General features: G+C 46.0%; 2 protein-coding genes across 2 annotated transcripts; both read left to right on the top strand.

The window, feature by feature from the left end:
• Positions 1 to 526: 526 nt before the first annotated feature.
• On the top strand, positions 527 to 7,759 carry LOC310827523 (granzyme A-like). Its single transcript, XM_083703718.1, has 5 exons — positions 527 to 766; positions 2,015 to 2,150; positions 2,614 to 2,755; positions 4,841 to 5,104; positions 7,506 to 7,759. The coding sequence occupies exons 1-5, from the start codon at positions 706 to 708 to the stop codon at positions 7,665 to 7,667; spliced, it is 765 nt and encodes a 254-aa protein (XP_083559844.1). The 5' UTR covers positions 527 to 705; the 3' UTR covers positions 7,668 to 7,759.
• Positions 7,760 to 11,525: 3,766 nt separating this feature from the next.
• LOC310827268 (granzyme A-like) lies at positions 11,526 to 20,043 on the top strand. Its single transcript, XM_083703033.1, has 5 exons — positions 11,526 to 11,898; positions 12,754 to 12,898; positions 14,411 to 14,552; positions 18,558 to 18,824; positions 19,837 to 20,043. Exons 1-5 carry the CDS (start codon positions 11,838 to 11,840, stop codon positions 19,993 to 19,995), a joined length of 774 nt encoding a protein of 257 aa, XP_083559159.1. The 5' UTR covers positions 11,526 to 11,837; the 3' UTR covers positions 19,996 to 20,043.
• The last annotated feature ends 4,495 nt before the right edge of the window (positions 20,044 to 24,538 follow it).

Raw genomic sequence — 24,538 nt, 5'->3', positions numbered from 1 at the left:
CACTTGACAGGCTTTCGAACTGCTAGGTTGGCAGGGGCAGGGACCGAGCAACCAGAACTCACCCCGTCAATAGATCTTAAAAGCAAATATATGTAATAAAACTATGTGTCTGGACAGGCTTGCCTACAAAAAAATAAACAATAAATGAAAAAGTTTTCTAATAGGTGTCAAAAATACTAAGGTGCCTTTCTCATATCAATAGGCAGGGAGTTCCAGAGGTCAGATGCTTCCACAATAAAAGGTCAATTTCTCACAAATATGGAACTAACATTATCATCTACTCATTTATCACAGTAATATTACAGGTTATAAGCTCCTTTCCACAGAAGAAGTCTGTGGAAGTCCGTTCTCTCTCAAACCTTCTTTTGACTCAGCAGGAAGCAATTGCCTACCCAAAACATTCCACAAGGTTCAATAGTCGTCACCCAGTTTTACACAGCAACCTCAGGTATGATAGGAAATATCAGTAAAGCACTCCTGAGAACACAGGGTAAGCCTGTCTCTCATTCCCTCCCCAATTCATTGGTCATGTTGGTTCATTAAATGACACAAACTTTTCTTGCCTGGAAATGACCGACATGTTTCTGAGGTCACATTGTGGGTGTTTCAGTTTCTAAATGAACATCTATAAAGAGAAAAAAGAAGAAAACCTCACTGTGTATATATACCAGATACTTTGATGTGGGGGAACACAAAGCAGCAACGATGGGTGTTTTCTTTGACTTGTGGTTCTTCAGTGCCATTTTTCTCTTCAGGATTCCAAGAGGTAAGTGTCCCTTTATATGAGAGAGAGAGAGAGAGAGAGAGAGAGAGAGAGAGAGAGATTGCAATGTAATGCAATCAAGTGGTTAAGCAAAGCAATATTCTTTTTGTTCAATCATTTATTCAATAGCTTAAAATATATTAGTTGGATTTCTTGCACACCCTTCATCATCAGGTCCCAGGGTGGGTTGCAACAATTTAAAAATGCCATATTAAAACCATTTAAAGCAACTGGCAATTGATTTACAACATGTGTGCTCCTTTCAGTATTTACAAAGTAAGGGAACCTGCACACCAGTTTGGTCCACTTGAAGTTGAAAGGTGAGCCTGATACTGTACCTTTTTGGCTGAGCTATATCACAGACCTCATCTGGCAGCATTGACTGCTGGGGAAATGCTCTCCTTCCCTCTGAGAGCATTGCTGCTCTGTCAAATGCCTCATGTGTGATGGCTATGTAAATGGCTTCAGCTCCCACTGTATTGTGTCTCTGATCAGAAGGGTGAACAGAAGGCCAGCACCTTCCCCATCCCCAGCAGCTGGTATTTAGAATCACAGAACTGTAGAATTGTAGAGTTAGAAGGGACCCCAGGGGTCATCTAGTCCAACCCCCCCTGCAATGCAGGAATCTTTCCCCATCAGGTGGGGCTTGAACCCACAACCCTGAGATTAAGAGCCTTCTACTCTACCAACTGATCTATCTCGGTCAGCCTCTGATCACACTATGATCATAAAGGCACAGTATAGTGAGTAGGTGGTCTGGCTTCGGGAGAGTCCACAGGGCCAGATTTGGAGGGCTGAGTTTGACCCCCTGGGCCTGAGACTTGCCACCCCTGATCTAACAATTGGCACCACCCTCAGCTTCTGCTGAGCACAAAGCGAGCACCCAGTAATCTCTGTATGCACCTGTCTTCATCCTTTGCAGGAGGTCAGCACAAGGAGTGATCCATCAAGCCCACCAGCCACTTACGGCAGCTCACCAAAGGCACGCTAAGCCTGTTTTAATACTGCCTGGAATTGCAAAAACAGGAGGCAGGTTGTCAATCACCTGGTTGGGCCACCAGAATAACATGGCCAGGGAGCACTTTCCAGTTTGATGGGCCATCAGTTACACAGGCTTTCTGGAGTGAATTACATTCTTTTCCTTCATTACTCATTTTCCTCTATTATTTTTTCTACTATTATTATTATTATGGCAGTATATGCCACCCATTGTGATTATTAGCATGACTAACACCACCACCCCTTTCTCAGATCGATGTGCAGATATAATTGGAGGGAAAGAATCGAAACCACACTCAAGACCTTATATGGCCTTAATCAAAGGAAGCCAGATCTGTGGAGGAACGTTGATCAAACCCAACTGGGTGTTAACAGCAGCCCATTGTCTGTAAGTTTCAAGAAATGTTTCTGTTTCTGTTTTTGGTGGTGGTGGTTCACAAACTTAATACTGCCCATGTAGGGATGCTAGGAGATTTGCAATTACCAGCTTAATATCAGAGCACAGCTATCCGTTGGGTGTTGCACATATCTCTAAATCTTGCAATATAGTTCTTGGCTCAAAAAAAACTAGGAAAATGCATATAAAAATGAATATTGGAGGTTAAAATGTGTATAAAAATGCATGTTTCATAATAAAATACATTGGGGAGCAGATTGGGGTAGAGTGTATTAAATTGTTTATTTTGTGCAAAGTAAGTTCAAAAAGGTAAAATTTTGTGTGGTTTTTAATAAAAATGCATACTGATGCAGAAAGGGAATGGATTTGTAAATGAACATACCGTATGTGAAACTGACATAAGCTAGTGAACTTTGGACTTCCTTTAACTTATCCATATTCTTTATCTTCTTAGGGAGAAAACTCCCACAGTTGTTCTTGGAGCTCATTCATTTGCTAAACATGAGGATACCAAGCAGATATTTAGGGTTGCTAGACAAATTGCTCACCCATGCTATGATGAGACGACAAAAGAACATGACCTTATGCTTCTGCAGGTATATCTCCAAATGGCACATACTTCTAATATAGGTGCTAAGGGAAGCAACCATGTTGTGTCCAGTCTGGTGCAGTGGTTAAGAGCAGTAGACTCATAATCTGGTGAACCGGGTTCGCGTCTCCGCTCCTCCACATGCAGCTGCTGAGTGACCTTGGGCCAGTCACACTTATTTGAAGTCTCTCAGCCTCACTCACCTCACAAAGTGTTTGTTGTGGGGGAGGAAGGGAAAAGGAGAACGTTAGCCGCTTTGAGACTCCTTCAGGTAGTGTTAAAGCGGGATATCAAATCCAGACTCTTCTTCTACTCTTCTTCTTCTTTTCCCTGAGGAGTTTTGGGAGTTTGCTGACAGTGACACCCACTGATAACATCATGATAGGTGGACTCCTCACAGCTGCTGCAAGAGGCGCACACTTGGCCAAGCATGATCTCTGAACTGAGCCAGGGTTGGACTAGACGTCCTTCCAGTTCTATGAAATTCTATGATAGTGATATGCCGGTTGCCTTGACAACGGGGTAACACTGGTGGAGTGAAGTTAAAGACGTAAGGTAGAGAAAAGGAATCATAAAGATTGAGCATAACAGTGCCATTGTCTGGGTGATAGGAAATGCTCCCCTCCCAACCATAAGCCTGGATGTTCAGAGAGATGGGGAGAGGGTAAGCTGTTAGGCCTGCTGAGATCTATTTACATGCCCAGGAGGCAGAATCTAGGGAGGTTTTTTGGCTAATCTGCCACACTGATTTTAATGGGCGTAGAGCATGACTAATTTCCTCAGATCCAATTAGCAGGGGGTGGCTGTAAGGGAAGATCTGGCAGCATCCAGAGGGGGTTATGGTAGGATTCAGTAATAGGAGGCCAGGAGGGGCCATATCTCCCTCCAGTAAAGAACATTAATCCATTCTCCAATTGCACAAGAGAGTGAGGCATATACAAGGTGGTGGTGTTGGCATCTGTCTGTCAAAAGAGACCATGGAGTGCACCTGGTATAGTGACTTATTATTATAGTGGGAAACCTCTAAACCTCCAGCTATTGCTGAACTATAACTCCCATCAGCCCTAGAAAGCCTGGCCAAAGGCAAGGAATGATGGAAGCTGTAGTTCAGCAACATCTGGAGGACCAAGTTGTCCACACACAGATTAGCAAGCAGTTCACTGGAATTGGGGTTGGTCCATTTTCTTACTCAAAGTGATTTTGAGGAGGGCCCCATAAAATTACCTGCTGACTAGAGAGTTAGTGGAATCAGTATTTTTAGGAGGACCCTGAAGATTTCCCCCCACTCTCCCTTACATTACCTGGTGTAAACTGAGCTACCGATAAAGGTAAAGGTAAAGGTAAAGGGACCTCTGACCATTAGGTCCAGTCATGGCCGACTCTGGGGTTGCGGTGTTCATCTCGCTTTGTTGGCCGAGGGAGCCGGCGTACAGCTTCTGGGTCATGTGGCCAGCATGACTAAGCCGCTTCTGGCGAACCAGAGCAGCACACAGAAACACCGTTTACCTTCCCGCCAGAGCGGTACCTATTTATCTACTTGCACTTTGACGGGCTTTCGAACTGCTAGGCTGGCAGGAGCAGGGACAGATTTGAACCGCCCACCTTCTGATCGGCAAGTCCTAGGCTCTGTGGTTTAACCCACAGCGCCACCCGTGTCCCTTCAGAGCTACCTATATGATGCACTGAATTGCTGATAGCATCCTGAGTTTATCATGGGTTGCTTGGTTATTTCAAAAGTGAAGTCTGGCTGGTGTTCTTTGTTACTGCACAGAACATTGTGAAAACTTCTTTTTTTAAAAGTGTATTTATAAATTCATTAAACTTCAACTTATTTAACCCACTGTTGCTCACAAAATACGGTAGTGTGAAATGTTTCAAAATGAAAATCAGCACATTTTTAGCAGTTTTGTTAGTGAGGTAGGTTTGCCTGACTGACCCAGCAAAGAGTTTCATGGCTGAATGGAGCTTCAAACCTGGCTCTCCCTTGTCTTAATCTGACACACTAACCACTACACCACACTGCCTGCTAATAATAAGTGTTGGTTTTCCCTACACACACCCACACCCCGCTCTCTCTTCCATCTCTTTTAAGCTTAATGGAACAGCAAAGATTAACAAAGATGTGAGAACCATTAAGCTTACCAAAAAGGGCGTTGATCTCAAGGCAGGAACCAAGTGTCAAGTAGCTGGATGGGGAATTACTCAAAACAGACAGAAGAAGCCATCTGATACCCTGCGCGAAGTTGACGTCACCGTCATTGACAGAAAAAAATGCAATGATGGCTATAATCCTCCTGTTGTGACAATGTATATGGTGTGCGCTGGAGACAAGAAGGGAGGAAAGGATGCGTGTGTGGTAAGCTTGTTTATTTACCATTTCTGTCCTCAAATATGAACTCTCTTGTGACTGACACCTTGTTCAGTAGTGTGATGCACATAAGGAAGAATAATTAGCTCTGTTTAGAGTAGCTCTGTTTACTCAAGACTTTTAAATACAGTGTTTCCTTGGTGAAATTCCCCCAACTGGGAATTAAATGACTGTCTCGCCAGAGTGGTGCATGCTCTGGTTATCTCCCGCTTGGACTACTGCAATGCACTCTACATGGGGCTACCTTTGAAGGTGACTCAGAAACTGCAATTAATCCAGAATGTGGCAGCTAGACTGGTGACTGGGAGCAGCCGCCGGTCCTGAGAGATCTGCACTGGCTCCCAGTACGTTTCAAAGCACAATTCAAAGTGCTGGTGCTGACCTTTAAAGCCTTAAACAGCCTTGGTCCTGTATATCTGAAGGAGCGTCTCCACCCCCATCGTTCTGCCTGGACACTGAGATCCAGCGCCGTGGGCCTTCTGGCGGTTCCCTCATTGCGAGAGGTGAGGTTACAGGGAACCAGACAGAGGGCCTTCTCGGTAGTGGCGCCCACCCTGTGGAACACACTCCCTTCAGATGTGAAGGAAATAAGCAGCTATCCTACCTTTAAAAGACATCTGAAGGCAGCCCTGTTTAGGGATGTTTTTAATATTTAATGCTGTATTGTTCTTAACATTTGATTGGGAGCCGCCCAGAGTGGCTGGGGAGATTCAGCCAGATGAGCAAGGTATAAATAAATTATTATTATTGTCAGAGCCACCCGAGGTCCCAGCTTACAAGAGACCAAAATCCAGTCCAAGTTATATACAAAAGGTTTTATTGAAGAACATTGTTGTCGTTACATCCAAGCTCCGTGGCTCAGCATCTGTTACCCTTAGATGTTTGAAGTCCCCTCTGAGTCAGTCCCGCCCCTGCACCAGCTTAAGAGGCTTGTACTGCTCCACCTTTTCCTCTCCTTCCTTTTCCGCAGGGTCTTCCTGCCCCCCTGTGCTCCCTCCCTTCGGGACTCCCCCGAGGCTGAGTCTTCTGACGCCTGCTCCCCCCTCCTTCGTGCTTTGGGACCAGGCTCCTCCTCAGGGCTCTCCTCATTTCCGCGCGCCTCCACATTTGAACTTGGCGCGCGTACGTTGCTTCTGACCTTCCTTTCGACCGTTACGCTACTCTCGGTACTACACTCCTCCCCTTCCTGCAGGTCGTTCTGCTCCGAACTCCTTCCCCTCTCTGCTCCCTGTTCTGCTCCTTCTGACACACTGGTAACTCCACCCCCTTCACTCCGTTCCGACGGAGAGGCCGGTCCCGATCTCCAACCCCCACTGGGGATTCCCTCTTCGTTCCCCTGCTTCTGACTGCTTCCCTCTCTACTGCCCCTTGGCCTGACCAGGGGGGCTCCCTTTTGGGAATCCTCGGATTCACTTGACGGACTCACTGACAACCTCGGGTCATCGTCGTCCTCTTCCTCGTCACCCTGGGACCCCTCCCCCTCGCTCTCTGTCCCAGAAACCCTGACAATTATTATTATTATTATTATTTAAATATCCCAATGAAGATTAGGGTGGAAACAGCAGTTTAGAGAGAAACAGCAATTATTTTGTAGTGCCTTTCCTGCCCTTAAAAACAACAGGTCTGGGCAAGGTCTGAGAAAAATGTTTCTGCAGAGTTTCAGCATAAACTAAAGAAAAGCCAATGCCTAATCAGACCTTGATTTTGTTACAGCTATGATGGGCACCTGATTAGCTTACCATCACACACAAATAAACACACAAGTCTGCTTAGTAGTTGGTAAGGTGTGGGAGGAGGAAGATGCAGGTGGTTACCAGGGTTAGGGAGTGATTTATGTGCAGGAGGGTTGCTGAAAAAGAGCAGGGAGGAAGTGTGGACTTGGGGCAAAGGTGAAACAGGGTTGCAAAGCCAGGCTGTAGAATAAAAGAGAGAAGTGGTTTCAGAAATGGGGTTGAGGAGGTGAAAAGCAAGCTGGGGTGGAAAGGGGGGACTTGGTAGGGGACTTGGTGAACGGAGCAAGCAGGTTACAGACTCTGCTAACCCAGAAATAGTGCTTCAGGTTAAGAACTTTGCTTCAGGATAAGAACAGAAATTGTGCTCCGGCCGCGCAGCGGCAGCAGGAGGCCCCATTAGCTAAAGTGGTGCTTCAGGTTAAAAACAGTTTCAGGTTAAGAACAGACCTCCGGAACGAATTAAGTACTTAACCCGAAGTACCACTGTATAGTGGGAGAACAGTTGAAGGACTGTCCTGTGGGGAAATCATGAAATGCAGGTGTTTAATTTGTCAAAAGTCTCCTTTTACTATCATTTTGAGAGTGTGAGCAAGGAAAGATATGAATCAGCAACAAGGAATAGTCTTGTCAAGGCTCTCTCTTCTTTTTCCCACCAGGGTGACTCGGGTGGTCCTTTGATATGTAACGGGGAACAAAAAGCCATTGTATCCTTTGGTGGAAAATCAGCATGTGGTGATAAAGGTCAACCTGGCGTCTATACTCTTCTCACAAAGAAGCATATCTCCTGGATACAAAAGACAATTGGAGGCAACCTATAGATGGTTGGTTTGATTTTGTGATTCTCTCTCCAGATACTTGTTGATCTGCCTTTAATAAAATCAAATGTAAACAACAACAACAACAACAAAAACCTTGCTAGCTGCTTTACTTCATGGGTATGTCGTTCAGGTCATTCATACACCAGGTAGTATCTCTGGTGGGGGACATGTTGTGCTGCTTTTGGATAGTTTGTCCACCTTTGGTCCCCCTCCCTGCACTCAACACTCACCTGCACCTCCTAGAAACCCCAGGAATGGCTTCAACTGGCTGGCTAAACCAGGTGAGGGTAGCCGATGGGTCTCAAACCCTCGTTGAGCTATGACTTTCCCTGCATGCAAACACAGGCTCTGGCAAATTGAATGGACAAGACCTATAGTGGTCTAGAGGTCTAGAGGGAAGTGAGGGGCAGATGGGGCTTGTCCGCCTGGGCAGGTAGCCCATCTGGGAGAAGGAAAACTCTGGTCCTAAGCCTGCACTGCCTTGCAGCATATTTTCAGGAAAAGAAAATGCTAAGGTGGAGGTTTTCAATCTTTTTGAGTCCATGGCTTCCTTGACCAACTACATTCTCCCTGCAGCACCCCTGTGGGGCTCAGGAGCCCAGTTATGTCACCCCTTGCCTGCAGAGCTGGCAGCCCCTCACCCTTTTTCGAACACCCTCCCTTGTGGAGTGTTTCCTCAGTCTCCTCTCCCCTCTCCTTGGGAGTCCTCCGGGCAGCCGCTGCTCCCGCCCCCTGGTATCTGAGCTGCCCCCCCTGCCCCAAAGGGAGGTTCCTCCTCCCACTGCCCCACAGGGGTGTGGGAGTCTGTCCAATCCCAACAGCAAGGGCTGGCGGACTGGTGGCTGGGCACCCTTGCCTGCTTGCTTGCTTACTCTGAGGCCACCTCAGCTCCTGGCAACCAGTGCCCCCTGGCCAGCCCCAGAGGCACCATTCACCCAGGGAGCTTGTAGACAGGGCTGCTGCAACAAACAGCTATGCAAGCCTTTGGGAGGCAGAGATGTGAGAGAGTATCAAAGGAGGGAGGGAAGGAAAGAGGGACAGAGGCCAGTGTTGCCTGCGGCACCCGTGACCATCATTCAGGGCACCTCAGGGTACCCTGAGGGCATTGGTACACTGGTTGAAAACCAGTGGGCTAAGGAGTAAGCCGTACACAAATCCAGCATCCCTAAGACTGTTGGATAGCACCTTATATGCCTCATTCTGGCAACTCCTGCAGCCAAGCTGGTCCCATTTGTATTGCTCTGGTTTCCTTTGGACCACATCAGCAAGGCCAAGAGGGCCCCTTGGAATTTGGGCAGCCCAGGACCTCCATACACACTGCCCAGACTTGAAACCTGGTCACTTAGGTGCTGCTAACACAGCGGTTCAATTTCCCTCCCAGAGGCACACTCCATTCTCTCGAGACAGATCAGATTCCAGCATGCCATTCATCCTTGCCTGTTATGTACTAGGACCATCTCTCAATTAAGAAAATGAAATTCACATGCAGCAGAATGAGGTGGGGATGCAGCGGCAGAATTCTGAGGTACTAGACTGCAACGAATCATTTCGGGAGGCCCCAAGAGGAGTCGGAGGAAGAGCTGCCAGCCATTGAAGCCATGCGGCCGCTGTGTTCGGCTCAGCCTCCAGCTCCTCCCAGTATTCTGACCTTGCCCCCCCATTGCCCTTGAAAGCTGGTGCCTCTGATACGATCAATACTCTACAAGCAGAGAAGCAGGGAGCAGATTTGACAAGAATCTTTCATAATGTGCTTGTGGGTTTACTTGCAGAGGAAGAGCATTCAGAAACAGCATTTTGAAATGACACAGCCCACTCTGCCTACCACCTCAGGGTGCTCCCTTGCTGAGCTGCATGTGTGAACCAGGCCACAGAGATCTAGCAGGGTTGTGGGCCAGGTGGCATACTTCACAGAGGGCCACCCTCCATTTGGAGGACTGTTGTCGCCATGTCTGGTTGAAAGTGCCAAAGTGCCATAAGATTGCAGAGCGGGTGTGGCCTGGAAATGGCATGCCCACAGTGAGCCCCATTTATAGTAATAATTTCTAAAGTTTCATTTATTCTATACATAAAAATCAGCATGTGGGCAAACTGTTGCCATATGTTGTTGTCTTTTGGGGGAATGATACTTTTTTTTGGCAAGGCATAGCTTGCCACCCTAGAGTTCTAGTGGAGGTCTAATTGTCTCACTGAGAGAGCAGAAGCTGCACTCTCAGTTCATTGCTCCATCCAACTGATGTCTGGCCTTATGTTCTGGCCGATCCTGCCACATATGAGACACAATCTGTATAATGATCTTTGGCAGGCGAGCAGCCTGATAAGCAACGAAGGCTCTCCGTCAGTTTTATACAAGTTTATTTAAAGGAAAGACACATCCAGAGCATGGCGTTCTGCCTGCTCTCATTAATCTTAGTTGCTCAGTCTGAGTCATCATTCCTCCCCCCAACAGGAAGAACGCCAAAATCCCACCTTTCGTCTCCTTCCCTTCCATTGCTCTCAGAGCTTCTCTAATCTCCTCGTTTTAGGACTGCAGGGCTGATCTACTTCTTCCTCAGAAGACTCAGCCTCTGACACCGTCTTATCTGCTGGTTGCCTAGCAACGCCTTGGCTGACTTCCAACTCTTTCCCCCCCCCCCTTGGGAGCTAACCGCTTCTTCCCTGGAGAGGAGGGGCTCTGGGCTGCTCTCTCTAAAATCAAACAGACAGTTCTCATCTACAGAGTCAACCTCTTCCTCACTCAGCTCAATTTCCGAGGCTGACTCTCCCGGTGTGCTCTGGGGGGCCAAATTCCTGACAATCTGCATTTTAATGACCATTTAAAACAACCTTTCTCAACCTGTAGGACCCCACATGTTGGACTACAACTCCCATCACCCCTAGCTAGCAAGGCCAGAGCTCAGGGATGATGGGAGTTGTAGTCCAACAACATCTGGGGACCCACAGGTTGAGAACCACTGATTTAAAGGTTTTTATATAGCAGTGACAGCAACTTTCATGCACATAACAGAAACTGAATCCGGAACTTCTTGTTTCTTTGTAATTTATGAATTCAACATTGAAGGGTGTGGTTTTTTTTTACACCTGCTTTAAATTAAAACCACAGGGGACTCTGAGGATAACCAACTTCTCTATGCTATGCTATGCTATGCTATGCTATGCTATGCTATGCTCTGGCCATGGCTGAGACCACATCACAGAGCATTAAAAAGGCCTATAACATGGAACAAAAGCAGGTTATCTCTGAACTGTGGGAAGAGGTGGTAGTGAGTCCATTCAGGGGCATACAGTTGGAGTGCCAGAGGGGCCATTCCCCTGGGCGCAGATTCTTGAGGGGGCGCAAAACAGGCACCCACAGCACAATGATGCCTGGTGCTCCTCTCCTGGTGTCAGAGGAAACAGTGCTCGCAGAGAGCACACCGGGCCATGCCATTCTGGAGTTACCAGTGTGGGGGCACCTGGTTTGCACCCGCCAAGTGTTGCTTCAGCTGGCTGGGCTCCCCTCTGTACAGGTGGACAGAGAAAAGCTTTGGCAGTGTTCCCCAGTCTTTCTTGCATAATTATCTGTTCTTGATACCCAACTAAGGCTATCCACAGACACAATTTATTATCCCAAAACTGTTTCGGACCACCTCACAAGGAGGTGTAAGCATTTATACTATTTCCTACAATATTCTAGAATACACCTGTCCCATTTTACAGCTGGAGGTCGCTGAGACAGATTGATTTTGGCTAGTTATCTGTCAGAGCATGATTGTCAGAGAATGATGCACTATTATCTCATCATACATCAGTCACTGGAGGAACTGAATGGTGATGTCATAATCATGCCAGCTAATGGTAGGTGTTTTCTTCAGTCTGGCCAGAATTGTAGTTTTCAGCCAACTTTAAAGTACTTTTTCCTGAAAACTGCAACAGCTATAGCAATGATTATTTTCTCTCTCTCTCTCTCTCTTTGTACCTCTTAGCTGAATAACTGTTGATATACATACTGAGATCCCCAGACTCTCTCTGATGCCTATAAATAACAGCTCTCTAGAAAGCCCAGAGGCTTCATTGTGGGTGTTTCAAATTTCCGAGCTTATAAAAGGATGCCCTTGAGACGACGAAATGAAATCTCACTTCCTTCCTATGCTCAATACATATTAGACATCTCATTGTGGGGGGCCGCAGACAATGGGGCATGTCTTTGTTTTGTGCTTTTCCATGACCATTTTCTTCCTCAAAATTCAGAAAGGTAAGTCAGTGTTGCTATATCTGCTGTATATGTCTCCTCCACACCCCACTTCTTCTCCTCCTATATATGTAGAGCATGGTGTATATAGAACAACCACATGGCCAAAAAGTAATTTGGTGCAAGTTTTTCCCTGCTAGCCTAATTGCCTTGGTGGTCGGCAGGACAGAGGAGAGAGGCTGTGGGCCAGGGCGGGGTGTATTAAAACATTCTTAGAGCTATGTAGAATTCTGAACTAAACTAGCCACCGTGCCAAAGAAACAGAATATGTTGAGTACATCTAAAGATGGACCCATCTGTCAATTTCAGTTTCACTCAGGCTGCAGGCACACCACACAAATTTAAAGCACATTCCCCTCCTCACAGACTCCTGGGAACTAGAGGGTGAGAGTTATGCCCACACACCCATAACTCATGAACTGGCCTGCAGCACATTGCATTTACTTACTTACTTACTTACTTACTTACTTACAGTGGTACCTCGGGTTACATACACTTCAGGTTACATACATACAGTGGTACCTCGGGTTACATACACTTCAGGTTACATACGCTTCAGGTTACACACTCCACTAACCCATAAATAGTACCTCGGGTTAAGAACTTTGCTTCAGGATGAGAACAGAAATCGTGCTCTGGCAGCGCGGCAGCAGCAGGAGGCCCCATTAGCTAAAGTGGTGGTTCAGGTTAAGAACAGTTTCAGGTTAAGTACGGACCTCTGGAACGAATTAAGTACTTAACCCGAGGTACCACTGTACTTACTTATTTCATAAAATATATATACCACTTGATTGTAAGAGGGGAAAACCTCAACGCATTTTACAAATCCAAGCTGATCAAATGACTTATGTCCTACAGGTCAACCTCAAGATATAGTTGAATGGATAGAAGAAGGTCAGCCTTTAGGATCATATATGGTTGCACTCATCAAAGGAAATAGCGTGTCATGTGGAGGAACTTTGATCAAAGAGAACTGGGTGTTAACAGCAGCCCATTGTTTTCCGTAAGTCTGGAGAAATACTGATGCTTTGTAGAAACCTCTTCCTGGCATCAATTCTCAAGGACCTTTTCAAGTCAGGTAGCAATATTTGCTTCATAACATCCATTGCTTACAGCAGCAGCTTGTAAATTCAAGAAGGGTAAGAGAACAAGGATATCCAACTGTGGGCTTGAAATGTGGATAACAACGGCTTAGAACATGGGTAGGCAATCTAAGGCCCGGGGGCTGGATCTGGCCCAATCGCCTTCTAAATCCGGTCTGCAAACAGTCCTGGAATCAGCATGTTTTTACATGAGTAGAATGTGTGCTTTTATTTAAAATGCATCTCTGGGTTATTTGTGGGGCATAGGAATTCATTCTTCTTCTTCTTTTTCCAAAATATAGTCTAGCCCCCCACAAGGCCTGACGGACGGTGGACAGGCCCCATGCTGTAAAAGTTTGCTGACCCCTGGCTTAGAACATATCTTTGCAGTATTAAAAAGATCTTCACTAGCATCCACTTGGCTTCTGAGTACAATTTAGGTGTTGACTGTCACCTCCAAAGTTCTACTTGGGTTGGGATCAGAATCTCTGGAAGCGCCTACCCTCATATGAACCTCCTTACACACACATTGGGTATCAAAAATGTATGCAGAAATGAACTGGGTGGTGACAAGTGACAGGGCGAAGGTCATTAGTTAAATTGGCTGGTGCACGTGCCCATGTCCAATGAGGAGAGAAGATCAGTTCCATTCTGGTTCCGTTCTCTCCAGAGATGCTTGGCTGGTACACTCTGGACAGTTGGAAGACTCCCCAGAGCAGTGTGAGTTGGTGGGGAGAAGAGAGATAATGCCATTGGGCAAGCAGAAATGGAACAATTTCCTTCGTGCTACGTTGGTTTCCACCTTTAGTATGGAATTTCCATTTTTATTCACTCATTTTTCACAGGCAACCAGACGACGCTGTTCTCCAGTCATTCTCAACATGTCTGCATCTGTGCTGGAATTGTTTTAAAGATGTTTTCATTGTTTTATCGCTTCTTGTTTTCTGCCCTGTGCTCCTTTGGGAGGAAGGACAAGATACAAATTAAGCAAATAAATGTATTTTCCACAAATCCAACTTTTTCCAGAAGAATGGAAGAGTAACATAGTCTCCACAGGTGTATAAATCCTTCATGATTCTGACATGGGCAGTGACCTGTCAAACAAGTCAACCTTTTGCAGCTCAGCACACACTTGCCAGAAGCTTTCTGCCAGCCGCCATTTTATAACATTAGTTTTTTTTAATCAATCTTTTAATTAGTGCTGAAACCCCTTTCTGACTATAAAAGAGTGGTCACAAATAAGAATGAGCAAGGTGATAAAATGGCAGCTGCTGCAGAGTTAATACTGAATATGTGATGAGCTTCAAATGACTGCTCACCCGTCTGAGGCAGCAAAATATATACATATGTGGATAAAGAAGAGTATGCAAACACTCAGAATGGTGAAAATCAAATATCAGTGTGGTGAATTTATCAGTGGCTCGCTTTTTCAGGGATGAAGAAACATACATGATTTTTGGAGCTTATTCACGAACTAAAATAGAGCACGGAAAACACAAGGCTAACATTACCAAAACATTTTCTTACCCAGGATTTAATCCGAAGACATTTGAAAATGACATTATGCTTTTGCAGGTAAGTCGGTTATGTAAGTGCTATCGCCATTTTAAACTGCATGTGTGTGTGTTTCTATATGCAATTGTTTTATGTGTTCATTTAACGAAATTTACAAGCAGCTTGATTGTAATAAAACCTCAAAAGCATTTTACAGTTATTTTAACTTCTTTATATGTAGCTGATACATATATATATATATATATATATATATATATGCAGGTTTTGGTGTCCTCGGGTGTCTTCCCGTGTAAAAGTTGGGGTGTCTAGGCGACGTTTCGACGAGGTCTCACTCGTCATCTTCAGGCTGGTGCTTTCGGCTTCTTGTTACTGGAACAGAGCGGGATCTCAATGTTTGAGTTCCTATAAATACTGTAGAGGGGGTGTGGTGTCTAGCCTCCAATGTTCTGGGCAGAGAGGAAGTTCCCAGGCTAGTGTGCCTTTTCTTCTTTTGTTCCTTAATTACTTGAGAGATACCTTGAGTGATTTCTTGAGTGATATCCTGAGTACCACTTAGGTGGGTCATTAGGTGTGGATTAGTTGCTAAAGTCTTTGTGTCTTGACCTCTTGAACTTTGTGAAGAGTTTTCCTGAGAAGATGGCTGTATTGCACTTAGTTGTGCTTTGGCTTGGCTTCGTGTATAGGGGCGAGCTGTGGTTTTGTGGCTTGTGTCAGCCAGATCTGTGTAGGGATTGCAGGGGGGTGCAGCATCCGGAGGTGCCACCATGGATTGGCTACTGGATGGTGTCAGTAATTCATCTGTGGAGAGGGTCTGGGTTTGGGTCTGGTATGGTTGATTGGTGTTGGCGTTCTGTGTGCCTCTGGATCTGGTGTCAGTTTTTGAATTACTGACACCATCCAGTAGCCAATCCATGGTGGCACCTCCGGATGCTGCACCCCCCTGCAATCCCTACACAGATCTGGCTGACACAAGCCACAAAACCACAGCTCGCCCCTATACACGAAGCCAAGCCAAAGCACAACTAAGTGCAATACAGCCATCTTCTCAGGAAAACTCTTCACAAAGTTCAAGAGGTCAAGACACAAAGACTTTAGCAACTAATCCACACCTAATGACCCACCTAAGTGGTACTCAGGATATCACTCAAGAAATCACTCAAGGTATCTCTCAAGTAATTAAGGAACAAAAGAAGAAAAGGCACACTAGCCTGGGAACTTCCTCTCTGCCCAGAACATTGGAGGCTAGACACCACACCCCCTCTACAGTATTTATAGGAACTCAAACATTGAGATCCCGCTCTGTTCCAGTAACAAGAAGCCGAAAGCACCAGCCTGAAGATGACGAGTGAGACCTCGTCGAAACGTCGCCTAGACACCCCAACTTTTACACGGGAAGACACCCGAGGACACCAAAACCTGCATTCCTGTACCCGTGAAAATCTACGAAAGCATATATATATATATATATATATATATGCAGGTTTTGGTGTCCTCGGGTGTCTTCCCGTGTAAAAGTTGGGGTGTCTAGGCGACGTTTCGACGAGGTCTCACTCGTCATCTTCAGGCTGGTGCTTTCGGCTTCTTGTTACTGGAACAGAGCGGGATCTCAATGTTTGAGTTCCTATAAATACTGTAGAGGGGGTGTGGTGTCTAGCCTCCAATGTTCTGGGCAGAGAGGAAGTTCCCAGGCTAGTGTGCCTTTTCTTCTTTTGTTCCTTAATTACTTGAGAGATACCTTGAGTGATTTCTTGAGTGATATCCTGAGTACCACTTAGGTGGGTCATTAGGTGTGGATTAGTTGCTAAAGTCTTTGTGTCTTGACCTCTTGAACTTTGTGAAGAGTTTTCCTGAGAAGATGGCTGTATTGCACTTAGTTGTGCTTTGGCTTGGCTTCGTGTATAGGGGCGAGCTGTGGTTTTGTGGCTTGTGTCAGCCAGATCTGTGTAGGGATTGCAGGGGGGTGCAGCATCCGGAGGTGCCACCATGGATTGGCTACTGGATGGTGTCAGTAATTCATTTGTGGAGAGGGTCTGGGTTTGGGTCTGGTGTGGTTGATTGGTGTTGGCGTTCTGTGTGCCTCTGGATCTGGTGTCAGTTTTTGTGGGGAGGGCTAATTTCCAGATGTCTGGCAAGCGGGATGTGTCGTCACGCTTGTTCATGTTGTGAGGGTGTTTCTCTATCTCGATGGCTTCCATGATTATTCTCTTGTGGTGATGTTCCGTGTTAAAGAGCAATTTGGAATCTGCAAAATTAATTTCGTGTCCTGTTTCTTTCATGTGTTGGAAAAGAGAGGAAGTTTTTTCTTCTTTTTTGACGGCATTCTTGTGTTCTGCGATACGTGCATTTATTCGTCTGTTTGTTTGTCCAATGTACGTGGCTGGGCAGACTTTGCAGGGTATTTCATAGATCCCTTGGTTTTCCAACTGGATTTTATCCTTGGGGTTTCTGAGGATATTGGCTATTTTTTGGTTGGTGCAAAAGGCTGTTTTGATATTGTGTTTATGGAGGATTTTGCTAATTTTATCTGTAGTGCCCTTGATATAAGGAAGGAGGGCCATGCCATTGTTTTCTTCTGTGTCTTGGTTTTTGGGGGGTGTTTCCTTTTGGATTAGCTTCGTAATCCTGTTTTGCTGGTATCCATTGGCAATTAACACATTTGAGAGATTCTGTAACTCAGTTGTCAAGTGGTCTTTGTCAGCCAGGCGTTTGGTTCTGGAGATGAGAGTCTTGGCTACGGAGTTTATTTGTGCAGGGTGGTGGTGTGATTGTGCATGTAAGTAGCGGTTGGTGTGTGTTTTTTTCTGGTAGATAGTGTGTCCTAGGGAGCCATCAGGTTTTTTGTAGATTAGGACGTCAAGGAAGGGAAGTTGGTTGTTGTACCAAGGGATCTATGAAATACCCTGCAAAGTCTGCCCAGCCACGTACATTGGACAAACAAACAGACGAATAAATGCACGTATCGCAGAACACAAGAATGCCGTCAAAAAAGAAGAAAAAACTTCCTCTCTTTTCCAACACATGAAAGAAACAGGACATGAAATTAATTTTGCAGATTCCAAATTGCTCTTTAACACGGAACATCACCACAAGAGAATAATCATGGAAGCCATCGAGATAGAGAAACACCCTCACAACATGAACAAGCGTGACGACACATCCCGCTTGCCAGACATCTGGAAATTAGCCCTCCCCACAAAAACTGACACCAGATCCAGAGGCACACAGAACGCCAACACCAATCAACCACACCAGACCCAAACCCAGACCCTCTCCACAGATGAATTACTGACACCATCCAGTAGCCAATCCATGGTGGCACCTCCGGATGCTGCACCCCCCTGCAATCCCTACACAGATCTGGCTGACACAAGCCACAAAACCACAGCTCGCCCCTATACACGAAGCCAAGCCAAAGCACAACTAAGTGCAATACAGCCATCTTCTCAGGAAAACTCTTCACAAAGTTCAAGAGGTCAAGACACAAAGACTTTAGCAACTAATCCACACCTAATGACCCACCTAAGTGGTACTCAGGATATCACTCAAGAAATCACTCAAGGTATCTCTCAAGTAATTAAGGAACAAAAGAAGAAAAGGCACACTAGCCTGGGAACTTCCTCTCTGCCCAGAACATTGGAGGCTAGACACCACACCCCCTCTACAGTATTTATAGGAACTCAAACATTGAGATCCCGCTCTGTTCCAGTAACAAGAAGCCGAAAGCACCAGCCTGAAGATGACGAGTGAGACCTCGTCGAAACGTCGCCTAGACACCCCAACTTTTACACGGGAAGACACCCGAGGACACCAAAACCTGCATTCCTGTACCCGTGAAAATCTACGAAAGCATATATATATATATATATATATATATATATATAGTTTCAGGATGCCTCATGGAGAGCGATTCATAAAGGAATTATTATTATTATTATTATTATTATTATTATTATTATTATTTATTAATATTGTGCTAGAAGGAAGCCTAAGGTAGATTGCATGAAAATCTGTGGCCTCTTCTTGTCTGTAGATCCCAACTATAGATCCTTTTTATGATTCCTTCAGTTTCAGTCAGGAAAAGGCCACCCGCCACCTGTAAAAACCATTCCACTTACCCACTCATATGATGACATGAAGGGTGGAACCCAGTGTGTCGTAATTGGGTGGGGAACAATTAATAGAAGAAGCGGATTTGATATACTGCATGGAGCCAACGTCACCATCATTAGCAGAAAGGTCTGCAATGACAAACACCACTATAATTCTCACCCTCCTCTGACAATGAATATGCTGTGTGCTGGTGAAAAGAAAGGTGGCGGGGACAGGTGTATGGTAAGAGAGTCTTTCTTTCTTTCAACTAATTCAACTAATTCTGCACTCATGCACTCATACAGCTGCTTGCCCCCCCCCATGAAGAAATTTTTGCCTTTCAACTGATCGACCGAGGAATCAGTTAAATTTTTTTTTATATACCAAATATTCAATAATAAAAAATAATAAACCTGAGGCATTGAATGAAGTACAGCCACTTGATTCATTTTTAGAAGGAATGTTCACCTTTAACACTTCTTATAAATAAATAAATAAATACATACATACGTACATACATACATACATACTCTACTATAGTAAGATACCAGAAGTCGCTTAAGACAGAATGAAACAGCCTCAACGTGCAATTAAAACCAATTAATCACCACTTAGAAACTTCTGTAATCAATCAGTCTGTAAATCAGTTTAAGTAAAATGAAATGAAATGGCCCTCACTTATTAAGAATTGAGCCTCTGCCTGTTTATGAAGTAAAACTTTAGCTGCTTAAAGTTTTGAATATACTGAAGAAGGCATGCAGCTTTTGATGAAGATTTCAGTTCATAATCTTAACAATGCTTAGTGTTTTATCCAGTATGACCTGGGGAATCAAGCTATAGCTGTGTAGTTTTATTTATTTTATCCCGATTTGCTAGGCAAAATCCTTCCTTGGTTGAAGTCATTATTAAAATGTAGCGTGTTAACTTAGGGACTGAGGACCAATCTGGATTAATGCTGCTTGATGTTATTATTGTATTAGCATCATCAGCATCAGCATCAACAATAATAATAATTATTAGTCTGGTGTCAGTAGCAGGTAAACACTCTGGGACTCATAGGATGTGCCATCTGCCTTTGCCTGCCATAGACTGTATTGTGCTGCATTGCAGTCACTGTTTTAATTAAAATATTTTGTTAAAATGACTAATTGCAGAACTGAATTTGTTGTTGGAATATTATGACCGTAGGGAGGTATATAGATCAGCTTCTGCTTAATGGTAACATCCAATCTCTTCTTTCCTTTCTTTTCCCCAGGGTGACTCTGGTGGTCCTTTAATATGCCATGGGGAACAAACTGGAATCCTCTCATTTGTTAGAAAATGTGAAAGTCACCGATACCCTGGCGTCTATGCTCGACTCACAGCCAACCACCTCTCCTGGATAGACACAGTCATGAACAATGGCACTAGCTGAGCACATGATTTTATGATACTCATTTTTTATACATATTGATGAAGCTTTTCTTTGTTTGCTGGTGATTCAGTTTATGCTCATCTTCCTCATCTCTGTAGCTGAATTATAACACCCATTTAACAGATGGGGAGCAGATACCTCAGCACCCAAAGCCAACTGTGGGATCTAAATGCTGATCTGTGATCTGAACTCCCCTTTCTAAAATCTAGTTCCAATCTTCAGTCTACTGTCCGTATAATTAGGGGTTTTTCTTGCCTCTGGCCCAGAGAATTTCACCATCCACATACAACCTATTACCTTGAGCTTGGAGTCAAATTAACAGCCTAAATCATAAGCCTGATTGCAACAACAACAACAACAACAAGCATTCAGCCGCAGTCATGGGAAGCAAACTTGGGGCCAGATTTGAATGAATGGGAGTTGTGCCTTTGATGTCATCCACGTGTTCAAGCTCATTGTTTGCAGAATCAAAAGGAGGGTTTGCTTATCCTCCTTCACCCACTGCACTCCTAACCTGACTACTGTAAACATATGAAATTCATAAGGGGCAAATCAGAGAAGCAAATGTTGGTACATAACTGTGGTGAGTTTCTTCTCTGTAAGGAAGAAGGGGGTCCTGGGTGTATTGTTACCACCCTAGCACTTCAGAGAGTCACAATTTAAGGGACTTCTTGTATTAGAGTGGTATGCCTCTAGGTGATCCATATTTATATCCTTAGTGGCGCTGTGGGTTAAACTACAGAGCCTAGGACTTGCCAATCAGAAGGTTGGCGGTTCGAATCCCCGCGATGGGGTAAGCGCCCGTTGCTCCGTCCCTGTTCCTGCCAACCTAGCAGTTCGAAAGCACATCAAAGTGCAAGTAGATAAATAGGTACCACTCCGGCGGGAAGGTAAACAGCGTTTCCGTGCGCTGCTCTGTTCGCCAGAAGCGGCTTAGTCATGCTAGCCACATGACCCGGAAGCTGTACGCCGGCTCCCTCGGCCAATAAAGCGAGATGAGCACCGCAACCCCAGAGTCGGTTACGACTGGATCTAATGGTCAGGGGTCCCTTTACCTTTTTAACTCTGGAAAGAAGCTTGTCAAAATGTTTTAGACTATTGTTACTTTCCAAAACTGAGCTCTGCTTTGACCTTCAGTGAGTGTCAACTAAGGGACTGGCTCTTCAGAACTTCTTTACTGTTAAGTCAACATGCAATGGGATGAGGAAACAGGGACGAGGCACAAACCCTGTCTCCCATTGCCATCATCTTTGGCAAACATCTGAAGTGGGAAGCCACTGTACTCATGAAGTGCCCCACATGTTTTAGATCCCTGGAAAATCCTTTGTGGCAAACATTTAACAGAAGATAAATATGTGAGATAAAAGACTGATATTTTCTAATCCACCATGTGTAACAGGGTCTAATTTGCCAAAAGTACAATACATCTGTTGACCACCATATATTGATATGGGATTGCTATGATGATTTGTGACAGAAACATCCACTATGGTTTAGCCCTAAGGCAGGGGGAGCGACTTGTGGCCAGATATGGTGGACTCCAACTCTCTTCAGACTCAGCCAACTTGGCCAATGGCCAGGGATTATGGGAGTTGTAGTACAGCAACATCTGGAAGGTTGCAGGTTCCCCACCCTTACTGTAAGTCAATTTCTAGCCAGAGTGTTGGGCTTGACAAAAGAAGTGAATAGTTCAGGTGCTGGCATTTCCTCAATAGGAGCTAATAGGCAGGAGATACAGAGGTCTCATTGGACTAGGCATGAAATTAGAGCTTGGGGATAGATAGGATACCTCTCTGCCACATTTATACACAAAGAGAGCAAAAGATAATGTAAGAAGGGCACCGCAATTATGACATAGTGAACTGAGCAGGATGGAAAGTGAGATTTAGAGGGCAAATTTTGGCCTTGCTTAGGGTGCCGCTGAAATTTGAAAGACCAAAATCTGCCTCCGATTTTGGTGTTCACCTATACTGAGCAAAGTTAGTGCTTTTTGCTTCAAGGGGCGTTGTGATGTCCTCATGCAGCCAAAGCTGATTGATTATGTGGCACCATCATAAAGCCAATTCAGAGCAAGGACATTGCCCTCACTCTGAAGTAGGCCCGTGATGTCAATTGTGCGGCCAAATCTGATTTCCTGCATGGCATATTTATATCCAGTAGCAGATGGTGTGGTGGGACTGGGCCACTTTAGATTAGATTAGATTGATTTATTGCGGCCATTGGCCCATATCGAAAACAATACATCAAAATTTATCCATAAACAATACAATTTAAACAGTTCCTAGTTAAAACACCCATATGAAACCAATTTTACTTCAGTTAAGTAAACACTATACACAATAAGCTCCCCCTATGTAAACCGCAATTCAAATCTGTTAAGTTGTGGGTTGACATAACAGACGGCACAGCGATTTCTTCAAGTAGCTCTTTATTTTGTAAGCTGGAATAGAACTGACTGCAAACAGCTCAGCCGGCCTGCTTTTATAGGCAGCCAGCTGTCAACATTGTAGCAACAACAGCCCAGAGTTTCCCACCTAAAATAACTGACGCAGACCTGAGTGAAAACTATCTACAGACCTGAGTGAAAACTATATACAGTATCCCCCTGCTAGCCCAGGGTGAAACTTCACTACATAACACCCCTCCCCACCGAGATAAGGCGTTAGTTACAATCGTAATGGTTTCCTTATATACAGCACTACGCGTAATGGTTCAATTAGGCACAAAAGCATATCGGTTACATTTCCCATACTTAGACCAACAGTGATACCTGTCCAACAACATAGTCCTTTAAATAAGTTGGGCGCTTAGAAACTCTGCCAGACTGCCGGGGACTGGTAGCCAAGTCCGGAGGGCCACCCAGTTCTTGCTGAGGCTGTGGTGCGACCCTAGGTGGCGTTGGAACCAACTCCCCTGGATCCGCTGCTGTGGGTGGAGCCTCCGCAAGTGGAGTGGTCTGAGTCTGTGGTAAGTCTGGCAGACCCTCTGAAGCGGCTTGGTTCGGCTCCACGCTGGCAGTTTGCGAGGGAGGTGTAGGTGGGGCCTCGCCATCTGTACGTGTCTCTTCTTGAGCCGCAAGCGCAGTTGGGGGCACCACGGTAGTGTCCAAGTCCCCAACCCTGCGCCTAAGCTGGTCTATGTGCCGTCGCCACAAGCGTCCATCTTCGAGTGCCACCTGGTATGAGCGAGGTCCAGTGACTCCCACTACTGTGGCTGGCACCCAAGGAATGTCCCCCACATAGTTCCGGGCAAAGACCTGGTTTCCTGGGACAAATGACCGTGGCGCGTTGGCACAGCCTGGGGGTTCAGCCACGGCAAAGTCCGGGTGTAGCCGGTCGAGCGGTGACCTGAGGCAGCGGCCCATAAGCAGTTCAGCAGGACTCCGCCCTGTGGCCGCATGAGAGGTGATGTGTTGCACGAACAAGTATTCGGCGACCCGCTCATGCCAGTCTCCCCGGTCCAGGCGCGCCAGTGCCTCTTTTGCCGAGCGCACCATTCTTTCCGCTTGCCCGTTGCTGGATGGATGAAAGGGTGCCGTTAGGGCATGGCGGATGCCCAGTCCCAAAAGATACCGCTCAAACATGCCTGACGTGAACTGCGGTCCGTTGTCAGAGACAAGGACATCAGGACACCCATGCGTTGCAAACAGGCCTCGCAGCACCCGGATGACGGCTTCTGTAGTGGTGGAGGGCATCAGGGCAACCTCCAGCCATTTGGAATAGGCGTCCACCACTACCATAAAGGTCCGGCCGTGAAAGGGGCCAGCCAGATCGATGTGCACCCTCGACCAGGGTGTCTTTGGCGTCTCCCAGGTGTGTCCCTTAGCTGCCGGTGGTGCAGGCCTCGACTCTTGGCACGCTTGACAGGCGGACACCCAAGCAGTGATGGCATCGTCCATATTAGGCCACCAGACGTAACACCGAGCCAATGCCTTCATTTTGACAATTCCCGGGTGGCCAACATGCAGAGCCTCCAGGACGCGCTGACGGAGTCCCTGGGGAATCACGACGCGGTCTCCCCACAGCAGACAGCCGCGATGAGCTGAGAGTTCATGTTGTCTGGTTGCGAAGGGCTGGAACTCCGATGCAAAAGGCCCTTGTGGCCACCCCCTCCACACCCAGTTGAGCACCCGGCTGATGGTGCGATCCTGGGCAGACGCGGAGGCCACAGTGGCAGCCGATACAGGCGCTGCCGGAAGATCCTCAATCAGAAGGAGCGATGAAGCTGGAGCCGGGTCTTCCACAAATGCTGGAAGAGGGCAACGGCTGAGGGCGTCGGCATGGCCCATCGATTTCCCCGGGCGATGGATGAGCCGGTAGTGGTAGGCAGCCAGGAAAACAGTCCATCGCAGCATGCGTGGCGAGAGGACCGGTGGAGTTGGACGATCACCGGCAAGGAGGCCCAGGAGTGGCTTGTGGTCAGTGATGAGGTCAAAAGTCCTGCCATAGAGGTATTCATGGAACTTCTTCACCCCAGCCACAAGTGCCAGTGCCTCCTTGTCGAGCTGGCTGTAATTCCGTTCCGTCGGAGATAGCGTCCTGGA

Source organism: Podarcis gaigeae, assembly GCF_964106915.1.
Source record: "Podarcis gaigeae genome assembly, chromosome: 11".
Classification (NCBI taxonomy): Eukaryota; Metazoa; Chordata; class Lepidosauria; order Squamata; family Lacertidae; genus Podarcis; species Podarcis gaigeae.
Note: the sequence above shows the minus strand (reverse complement) of the source record. Positions and strands in the feature narration are given on the sequence as shown.

What these genes read in the sequence shown, in the direction of transcription:
- LOC310827268 (XM_083703033.1), top strand. Translation starts at nt 11,838, where the DNA reads ATGGGGCATGTCTTTGTTTTGTGCTTTTCCATGACCATTTTCTTCCTC. An exon ending in CTTCCTCAAAATTCAGAAAG is followed by an intron (nt 11,899 to 12,753) that starts GTAAGTCAGTGT and finishes TATGTCCTACAG; the next exon opens with GTCAACCTCAAGATATAGTT. An exon ending in ACAGCAGCCCATTGTTTTCC is followed by an intron (nt 12,899 to 14,410) that starts GTAAGTCTGGAG and finishes TCGCTTTTTCAG; the next exon opens with GGATGAAGAAACATACATGA.
- LOC310827523 (XM_083703718.1), top strand. Translation starts at nt 706, where the DNA reads ATGGGTGTTTTCTTTGACTTGTGGTTCTTCAGTGCCATTTTTCTCTTC. An exon ending in TTAACAGCAGCCCATTGTCT is followed by an intron (nt 2,151 to 2,613) that starts GTAAGTTTCAAG and finishes TTATCTTCTTAG; the next exon opens with GGAGAAAACTCCCACAGTTG. An exon ending in ATGACCTTATGCTTCTGCAG is followed by an intron (nt 2,756 to 4,840) that starts GTATATCTCCAA and finishes ATCTCTTTTAAG; the next exon opens with CTTAATGGAACAGCAAAGAT.